The 10,108-nt window shown below is 31.3% G+C and overlaps 3 protein-coding genes across 6 annotated transcripts in view; all 3 read left to right on the top strand.

The window, feature by feature from the left end:
- LOC108742204 (solute carrier family 2, facilitated glucose transporter member 1) overlaps positions 1–10,062 on the top strand; it is a 19,301-nt gene extending 9,239 nt beyond the window's left edge. For 2 of the 4 annotated variants that reach the window (XM_018477287.1, XM_025975147.1), the window contains 7 exons: positions 6,374–6,472; positions 6,534–6,669; positions 6,827–7,176; positions 7,714–7,980; positions 8,044–8,256; positions 8,830–9,033; positions 9,130–9,273. In XM_018477287.1, the coding sequence (XP_018332789.1) occupies positions 6,374–6,472; positions 6,534–6,669; positions 6,827–7,176; positions 7,714–7,980; positions 8,044–8,256; positions 8,830–9,033; positions 9,130–9,273 (1,413 nt within the window). Of the gene's footprint in view, positions 1–4,662; positions 5,407–6,373; positions 6,473–6,533; positions 6,670–6,826; positions 7,177–7,713; positions 7,981–8,043; positions 8,257–8,829; positions 9,034–9,129 lie in introns of those variants that run through there. The other 2 variants (XM_018477288.2, XM_018477286.2) reach the window with 2 other exon arrangements.
- Positions 506–1,892, top strand: LOC108742174 (ubiquitin-conjugating enzyme E2 J2). Its single transcript, XM_018477230.1, has 4 exons — positions 506–820; positions 941–1,175; positions 1,473–1,610; positions 1,685–1,892. Exons 1-4 carry the CDS (start codon positions 702–704, stop codon positions 1,865–1,867), a joined length of 675 nt encoding a protein of 224 aa, XP_018332732.1. The 5' UTR covers positions 506–701; the 3' UTR covers positions 1,868–1,892.
- Positions 2,710–10,108, top strand: part of LOC108742205 (serine/threonine-protein kinase PINK1, mitochondrial) — a 12,680-nt gene continuing 5,281 nt past the window's right edge. Inside the window, exon 1 of the mRNA XM_025975145.1 lies at positions 2,710–3,192. Within this exon, the coding sequence (XP_025830930.1) occupies positions 2,894–3,192 (299 nt within the window). The 5' untranslated portion in view covers positions 2,710–2,893. The remainder of the gene's footprint in view (positions 3,193–10,108) is intronic.

The raw sequence follows: 10,108 nt of genomic DNA, 5'->3' as shown, positions 1-10,108 counted from the left end.
GTACAATAATACACAATTTTTTAAAAAATGCTGAACAAATTGTTTTAACACTTTAAATAAATATTTTTATATTACAAATAAACAGTAAGCAATTTATTATTTTAAATCTAGTCGTAACGAAAAGAGCAATTGGATTTGTTTTATCTTTGTGCATAATGAATTTCCTTGTATCTTATTTATTTTTATTTAATAAATTATTGCGATCAAGAAGTACAAAAGTTTATTATAATAAAAAAAGCATTTTCAAAGTTTTATGGAAACTAAGAGTCACAAGGTACAATAGTTATTAGAAAAAACTTTAATTTGATTTGATTGGTTGTATCTATTCTGAATGTTTCTTGCATAAATAAAGGTTTTCAGTTGTTAAATTTCGCAGAATTATTTGTTTAAAAATTAATGGTGGTAGCACTGAAAGGCTTTGGTAAAATAACAGTCAATTACAAAATGTAGTAATATTACATTTTTAATGTTTAAGTATTAGTCTATGAGTTTTAGTTTTGTTAACGTTATTTTTTTCTCATATTGATGTCATATTCTTATTTGACGTTTATCTACTGAAACTCTAATAGTTATATTTCAGCATTTATTTATCTGAAGAGGCGTCTTAAAATTAAACGTTTTTTACACACATAATAAACAAATTCGTTTGAGTATGTGATGGTAGAGAATTGTTACTGTTTTGTGAATGTACAAATTTTACAATGTCTAACAGGAAACATAACAGTGCAACAGCCAGATTGAAGCAGGATTATTTAAGGCTCAAGAAGGACCCTGTTCCCTATGTAACCGCCGAACCCCTCCCCAGTAATATATTGGAGTGGTAAGGCTAATTTCCAAAATAAGATAATTTTTCGTACTGATAAAGGCCTTTCGTATGCATTAACTAAGTAGTTTTTTACGATTTTATATTACCGATTTAAAATGGTTGTTTTTTTGTAAGGCATTATGTTGTTTGCGGCCCCGAAAAAACACCGTACGAGGGGGGTTACTATCATGGAAAATTAATTTTCCCCCGCGAGTTTCCTTTCCAGCCTCCATCAATTTACATGATCACCCCCAGTGGTAGATTTAAAACAAACACCAGACTTTGTTTAAGTATATCAGATTTCCATCCGGATACATGGAACCCAGCATGGAGTGTTTCTACAATTTTGACTGGTTTACTTAGCTTCATGGTAAGAAACTTTCACTGTTTATTATTATTTTACTGTTTAATTACTATGCTGAGTTGCATACTTATTTTCCATATTGTTATTGCAATAAATTGTAAATATGTCTGTTTTTAGATGAAATTAATTAATTGTATTGAACAGAGTACCTATTAATTATTGTAAATACTTTTAATTTTTAAAGATTTAAAGAGCAAAAAGAGTTTTTTTTATTAGCTGTAGGTACTTATGTAGATATTTAAACAATGTTTACCAAGTACTTTCTGAATCATCCACATCAACTGGTATTATATTAAATTTCAGATTGAGAAAGTACCCACACTGGGCAGTATTGAGACAACAGATTATGATAAACGTCAATTAGCTTACCAGTCGCTAGAATTTAATTTGAAAAATAAACAGTTTTGCGAGCTATTTCCCGAAATAGTTACCGAAATACAGGTAAAAGATTTTCGAGAAGTATCTACCCATCAATATTGATATTGGATAATGTTTTTTTTTATTTTATTTTGCAGGCAGAAATAGTTAAACGTAGTACGAATCAGAAGGCGAACGATTGCCAAAATCAGCGTCAGGATTCTACAGAGCCTAGCAGTTTTCAAGCGTGTCTTACAAACATAATTGTTTTAATTGGTTTCGCCGCATTCGCCTTTACTGTTAAATATGTTATGAAAACCACTTATACCGATTCCGAATAATTTAATAATTAATTGCATGAACATACTCGATTTCTTTTTTATTATTATCGTCCCCGTTGTGTTAATTAATAATTAAATAATTATAATGTTAATATCAATGTATCTTTTATATGCTTGAAATTAACTTTTTTGTAACATCGCATCATAATAATTATACTCCTATAGGGTTACACATCTGCACATAATTATTGTTGATTTATATTATTTATTACTGCGCTCAAAAGTTTTTTATTAAAGTAATATTGTTAAATATTGTAAGTGAAATTCATTCCACGTTGAATAAAAATTGTTTGACAAAACCTCTTGCACATAATGAACTTTGGCCTTAATTGGGATTTCATTAAAAAGGACTTCAAAATTTGGAAGACCTGCCTGTCGCCATCTCCCCGCACCTCTAGTCCGGCACTGTACCTTTACTTAACGTAATTCATCTACCTAAGGAAACCATTGCCATTATACTATTATAGTGACAACACAAAGTTCGAAAGATTACCTCGCCCATGCGATACGTTTCCATGATGAGCTTTTATTGTATTACAAAAATGGCCCTATCCATTTCTCTGCTATCTGACTTATTTACCAGAAAGGACGTCGCTGTAGGTCAAAAACAAACACCGTGCAAGCAAACTAATATGATAATAAAGAATATTAACAATAAAATAATAAATATTGTTTTTGTACCCTTAATAGGAATTGGATAAATGATTTAAGTGAAATGAAGGTCGCAATTTAGATAAAAAAAAATAATCGGTAATCGATGTTTCCGTTTTATATGTTTCAGATACGTTAGACAGAATTTGGTCGATGAATAACAAATAAATATAACACTAACAAATAAATTAGTCATTGCTATTTTGCAGTGTGTTACGTTGTCTTGAAGTAATTCGATAATATGATATAACGAACGCAGAATCTGCTATGAAAAACTAAAAGTGATAAGTATACCCGATAATTGTTATATGTATTAATAGTAGAGGTGGTGATTATGTTAGTGTTAATTAGTTGTTGCAGTATTTAAAGAGTAGAATGTCGGTTCGCCTGTTTACATCTCGAATAATCAACAATGGTTTTATGTTGCTGCGCCATATCTGCAAGAGAGAAATTCACCCCATCAATATTACTGAGAAAGTTAATGTAGTACCCAAAGCCGGTGCGTCACGGGTGCATGTAGCAACCGATAAAGTTAATGCATTCTCCCGAAATTCTCCCTTAAAAAATGTCGGTTTGCAACTTACTGCACATGCAAGAAGAATTTTTGTTGATAATGTATTAAATCGGGTTACAAATAGCAGTGCAAGCGAGCTAAGGAGAAGAGCTACCAGGAGGTATGTAAATGTTTGGGGTGTGCTGGACCACATGATTAACAGCAGCTGACACTATTATATTATTCCTCTCTGAACTGTAGGGGATCAATAATTATATTATTATATAATATATGTTGGTGTTAATATGCTTAATTGGCTAGTTTGTAAACTAGTCAGATAGTATACAAACTCACCAAATGTCTAATTCGACTGATATGCTTGGGGATCATAAAGTTACAGTAGGAGAATAAAATAGATGGCAAATACAACACTTATAACATGTCCTGCTGTAACCTAATAACTGTGTTAGCAAGTTTGTAAAATAGCTGGATAGTATAGAAACTGTCCAAATGCATGGTTTGATGCATATGCATGAAATTATAATGTTACAGCAGGAGAAAATAATACATGGCAATGATAACATTTTGTGAAGTGTGTCCTACTGTAACTTAACAAGTATGTTGGCTAGTTTGTATACTAGTTGGATAGTATACAAACTGTTTAAATGCCTGGTTTGACTGATATGCTTGAGATCATAATGTTACAGCAGGAGAAGAAAATACATGACAAGGACAACACTAATGAAGTGTATCCTACTGTAACTGAATAACTGTGTTGGCTAGTTTTTAAAGTAGCTTGATAGTATACAAATTGTTGCAATGTCAAAAGGACTGTTAGCACTATCCAGCTACTTTACAAACTAACCAAGTAAGCATATAAACTGTAGCATATACATATATATANGAGTTGCTCATTTTCGAAATAAAAAGAGATAAATCTATTTTTGGTTATTCTATGATGACATTCCCTTTAAAGTGATAACAAAATGTTGATGTATTTTCATTTTTAACTGCAAAAAAAGCTGCTAAGGCAAATGCATGACTTTGACCTTCTGTTTTAAAAATATTTTCCTTTTGTAATCGTTTCTCGCAGCAACGATTTTTTTGAACAAAAAATTATTAATAGGTGTTTAATTAAAACTTTAATACCTTTTGATATGACCTTCTCGATCCTTATTTTAACTGTATAATTTGCATCGGTTTGAAAATGAAAACGATTTTCTACTATTAAGCCAATTACGATTCATAAAAGTGTTTTCGTCATTTCTCCTCAGCTACTTTGTAGATTTCATTTATTATTTAAATGCCGTCTTAAATCTGTTAATAGAATATTGGTAAAAAAAAACGTCGATAACGAATGACTTCCTAACATGCATGAGCTTTCGTGCAGACATTTTTCGAATTAATTATATAACGGTGCATCGCTTTTTGTTGTTGTTGTTGTTGTTAGCTAATAGTAGGGATTAGTTTTTATAAAAAACGTAAATTATAAACGAAAACGTTAATCTTTTGTACCTTTGTAGCCTAATTTACTACAAAACTAAATGATTATAAAAAAATGCCTATTCCAGTAAATTTATAGGTAGATAGGTAGGTAGGTAGGTGGTACCGATACTAATTTCTGTATTCAAATTTGCGTAATTAATGTTAGGTACATAGCAAAACAGATGCGTTTTATGTTTGCTTAGTGTTATCATGGGACCAGTAATTTTCATGGACGTCATTAAATCAAAACGATGGATGTAACAACGACAAAATTATACATACAGCACAATAATTGTGAATTTTTCGTCTACTGTAACAGTTTTACGACTAGTTTTATTGGGCACGTCTGTGTGTTGCCATTATTGGCTACTTGCTTTTTTAATTAACCCATGACCTTCTAAAAAACTCGTTTCTATACCATTCATCAAGTATTATGTCCATGGTACGCAAAGGATGATAACGTGAAAGTAAACATGTTAAAAATGAACACACATCTGCTATTTGCCTGAAGATACATGTGTGCATGTGTGTGTGTGTGTGTCTATGTATCTATGTATGTATGTATTTGTGTATATATTTATGCATATATGTTGGTGTCTATGTATGTATGTATGTGAGTATCTACTTTTTCCAAGCCATTTCCTTCCCAAGAGGTACAACAGCTACAGACAGAGCTGCTGCAGACAGAAGCGTACTCACAGCAGATCGAAAGCGATTTTCTTTTTCGAAATCCGTCACATCCTACACCAATTTTATCACGTTAGTTTGTGATTGTTTTGTTTGAGTGCGGGTGGTGATACTTGAACTCCTTTTAACAGTTGCAATGACGATGAGTAATCATAAGGAAGACGGTTTTCGCTTAGATAGTAAAGAAGTATATTCGGAAACTACTTTTCGTCATATTGAAAGAGTAAGTTTTTCTTTACAGTCGCCTTGAACACGTGTTTTAGTTCAAATTACTTGCAAAAAAAAACAGTAAAAATAATGAACGCGAAGTTTTTATTTTTATTGTTTCTGAACAAATTTAATTGCTTACTATTACATTTTGTTTATGGATGTACAAAAAAGAAAAAGTTTTTAAAAGTATCTGTCCCCAACTTGAAACTCAAATTTGAATATCTAATAAAGTAGGGTCAGATAAAGTACAGGTAATGTACGTTGATCAGTTTTTTTTATTAATTTTCGGTAGCGATAAAGCATTTAAAATTAGAATTATGCAACATGTCATAATTTGGTCATGTGAATAATTTAAAAACATCTAATTTTTTTCAAAAAAAGCTTTCGTTTTACATATCACATAATTTCAATTCACCTTTTATAATATACTACGGCAATTTAAAACTAGCACTTATTTTTTTCTTGTTTATTTCGTTGCGTATCCAAAAAAAAAAATAAATTCTGCCAAATTTTTAGTCCTTAATTGAAATTTTAACTAGTTTCTGCGTATTTATTTTTACAAAATTTCCCTATAAATAACACGTTTGTTAATTTAGCGACTTTATAAAAAACGAATTATCACTCTGGTACATTGCATGCCATCACAATACGTGAAAGCTCACCCCACGGACAAATCGTTGCTCTTGAAAAGTGACCATAAATGCTTTACTGTAACGTGTACTGTTTGACCTGTACAACCTCGGAATTATGTAAATTTCATGTTTTTGTACTGCTTTGCAATGGGAATTTGTTAAAAAATAAACATAGTTTTTAAAATTGAAATTAAAGGGATAAGAAATGAGAAAATTATTGACAACTTGAAGACAAACCAAACTAATTATTTTTACGTAAAGGCAAAATTTGTGTATATTTTTGATCTTGTCAATTAGTTTTTACTGTGATCATAAAAGTTTATGTAAACAATTATTGTTTTATTTCAGGGCTACACTAAACATCTGGGATTTGCAATAGCAGCCGCCGCCTTTGGATCATCCTTTCAACATGGATATAACACAGGAGTGCTAAACAATCCTCAAAAAGTAATGTTCAATTTACAAATTTTTGTCAGGTACAAATAGTATATGCCTATATTTTTTGTAGGTGATCGAAGAGTGGATTAAACAAACTATTTATCATCGAACGGCAGAAATTCCACCAGAATCTTTAATAACGATAATATGGTCGATAGCGGTATCGATTTTTTGTGTCGGAGGCATGATCGGTGGCGCTATTACTGGTAAAGAAAATCATCAATTTAAGCATAATTCCTTTCGATCGTTTTAATTTAAATAACAGGAAAATTTGTTTTTATTTGTTATTGCATTGGAGTTAATAGTTTCATCTATTCAAATTTTTATTTAAAATTATATCACACATTTAAAACTTCTTTTTAGGGATGGTAGCAGACAGATTTGGAAGAAAAGGTGGACTGTTGTTAAATAACATACTCGTTGTTACCGCAGCCGCTCTCGAAGGATCGTCTAAGTCGGCCGGATCGTACGAAATGATAATTCTAGGCCGTTTTTTGATTGGCATAAGTTCGGGACTAAATGCCGGTTTAGTTCCTATGTATTTAAATGAAATTTCACCTATGAACTTAAGAGGAGCCGTGGGGACTGTTTATCAGTTAATCATTACAATATCGATCCTGCTAGCGCAGGCATTAGGATTAAGGTCTGCTTTAGGTTCCGAAACAACTTGGCATTTACTTCTAGCCTTCACTGTAATTCCGGCCATTTTTCAGGTAAATTTCCATATAAATTTGTAGTACACGAACGTATTTGTTGCGTTATACACTTATGAATTTATAAGAAAGACCAACTGAACCGAAATTAATCTTTTATTTGTATAAAATTGTCAACATTTGCTGTTGTATTTTCGACTTTAGACCGATCGTTAGGCACAATCAAAAGTTTGTTGAAATAGGCAATCAGTTTATTAAACTAAACAAAATTGTGTATTATGTATTATCAAAATGCCAAAATCAAGCAAACTTTTCTATCATATAAAAATCTGATTACTTGATAACAAACTCCTCTAGTTAATGATCTAACTTGCTAATAGACCCAATTTATATTTTATCAGTTTTCTCAAACCCCCCCCACTGCAAAGTAAAGTAATTTTTTTATGGCGAACAAAAATAGTAATAAATTATTAGAAAGTTGTTTTCTCATGTGTCTTTTTCAGTATTTAGCGACTTGAGGGAACGACCGACGAAGATATGAACATATTTTCTTGCATTTTACAATATGTGACTTTATTTGTTTTATTTTCGTTTTAGTTAGCAACTCTTCCTTTCTGTCCCGAATCGCCAAAATTCCTACTTGTAACAAAAGGTAAGGAACTTGAAGCGCAAAGGGCGTTAACGTGGTTGAGGGGTAGCGCTTCAGTGCACGAAGAAATGGACGAAATGAGATCAGAATTCGAAGCGATGAAATTAATCCCGAAGGCGAGCGTCAGAGAACTTATTTCGAACAACGCCCTCAGAATTCCCTTGATTATTTCTTTGACAATAATGGTAGCGCAACAGTTGAGCGGTATAAATGCAGTAAGTTGTTTGAAAATTAATATATCTTTTTTAAAAATCTAAATCGCACGCATTTATTTTAAGGTGATGTTTTATTCAACCGAAATTTTCAAAATGACTGGATTGTCCGATGAAAACGCAACCTATGCCACGATGGGAATGGGCTTCATTAACGTTTTGATGACCGTGGTTTCTTTGGTTTTGGTGGAACGATCTGGTCGTAAAACGTTGCTTCTTATCGGTTTTGGCGGAATGGCAGTAGTGTCCTTTTTATTGACGATAGCAATGATCTTTTCAGTAAGCATTGAGTATTGAAAATTAGTTGGATGCACCACAATACACATCAATGCGTTAATCTGAACATTTTCCTAAACTAAACCTCTATTTGTAATATCCAATCTTTACTCCTGTTTCTGCTTCTAATATGTCTCGTACTGGTCGTCCTTTATATCTCAGTGGGCGTCCTACCATTCCATCCATCTCCTTTTCCTTATTGACTTCTATAGCGCCCTCTGTTCTTTTGCTCTATCTAAAAACTCCTCATTTCTAATTTTTTGAAACCATGGTATTTCTATCATCCGCCTATAATACCACATCTCAAGCACCTTTGACTAGGACAAGGTTCATGCTAGAAGATTTTATTTGATCTCATCAGTGTCATCGATTTAGTCGAACAAGTAGAAACCTTAGCAAGACCCTTGCCTAACAGTTGAAATACTTCATTTAGCAGCAAATGTCAGAAGATGGCGACATACTACCACAACTCAACGTTATCTATAATCATAGTTTCACCTCTCTTACAAACCAATACATATTTTTGTTTTATTTTTATCCCGCCTGTTATTTAAAACTGAAATTTTAAATTTTCAGAAAAGCAGCGTGGCAGCCAGTTACATTTGTATCATTTTGGTTCTTCTTTTCGTTATTATGTTCGCAATTGGTCCAGGTTCTATACCTTGGTTTTTGGTTTCTGAATTATTTAATCAATCTGCGAGACCTACGGCCACTTCTTTAGCAGTTGCTACCAATTGGGCAGCAAACTTTTTAGTTGGAATTGGATTCCTTCCTATTCAGGTAAAGCGTAATAATACGTGTCGTCCGATATTTAGAAATTTAAAAAGAAAAATGTATTATGTATATATCTGGTTATTTTTTTTTTTTTTGTTGCAGAAAGCCCTAGGTTCATACGTATTTATAATATTTTCGGTAATTTTGGTACTCTCATGTGTATTTATTTATAAAAAGGTCCCCGAAACAAAGAATAAAACGATGGAAGAAATCTCGTCTATGTTTAGACAGCAATCGTATCAATAAAATTAAATTATTACAAATGAAAACAATTATTACAATTTTTGAAATAAAATAATGTATTCCTTTTTGTGAAAAATGATAAGAGCAATGTAAAATATATTTACGTACCTATTACTTATTAAAAAAATCGAATTTACGCAAAAGATGCTAAATATGAATTGAGAACTGACTAGATAGTCTATTAATAGTAATAAATAATTTATTAGTCAATGCTAATCAGTGGCCGATAAAAGTTTTTGTTTATTCGTTTATTTATTGCTATCTGTTGTTGAAATAATTCACAATTTCCGTAAAAAAGAAGATGTGTATTTTTTCAACTATTAAGGTATTCGAAAAACTCTGTAATAGTTGTATATTATGTATGTAAGTAAATGTATAAAAAAAAACTGTTACAACAGTCTCATCCATTATGTAGTTAAAAGTTTTTAATTTGTTTAGTATAAAAGACATATACATAGATATTTTTATTAAATGTGCGTTTGGTAATTTTTAAGAAGATTGTGTGTTCCAGAATGATTAAAATGTAATAAAAAAGACTGAAATTAGTCTAATTGTATGCAGTTGACAGTCAATATGCATCTGCCTGTTACATATTACACGAAAATGTTGTACAATAATACACAATTTTTTAAAAAATGCTGAACAAATTGTTTTAACACTTTAAATAAATATTTTTATATTACAAATAAACAGTAAGCAATTTATTATTTTAAATCTAGTCGTAACGAAAAGAGCAATTGGATTTGTTTTATCTTTGTGCATAATGAATTTCCTTGTATCTTATTTATTTTTATTTAATAAATTATTGCGATCAAGAAGTACAAAAGTTTATTATAAT

The sequence above is a fragment of the Agrilus planipennis genome, unplaced genomic scaffold (assembly GCF_000699045.2).
Source record: "Agrilus planipennis isolate EAB-ADULT unplaced genomic scaffold, Apla_2.0 scaffold283, whole genome shotgun sequence".
In the NCBI taxonomy this organism is placed as follows: Eukaryota; Metazoa; Arthropoda; class Insecta; order Coleoptera; family Buprestidae; genus Agrilus; species Agrilus planipennis.
Note: the sequence above shows the minus strand (reverse complement) of the source record. Positions and strands in the feature narration are given on the sequence as shown.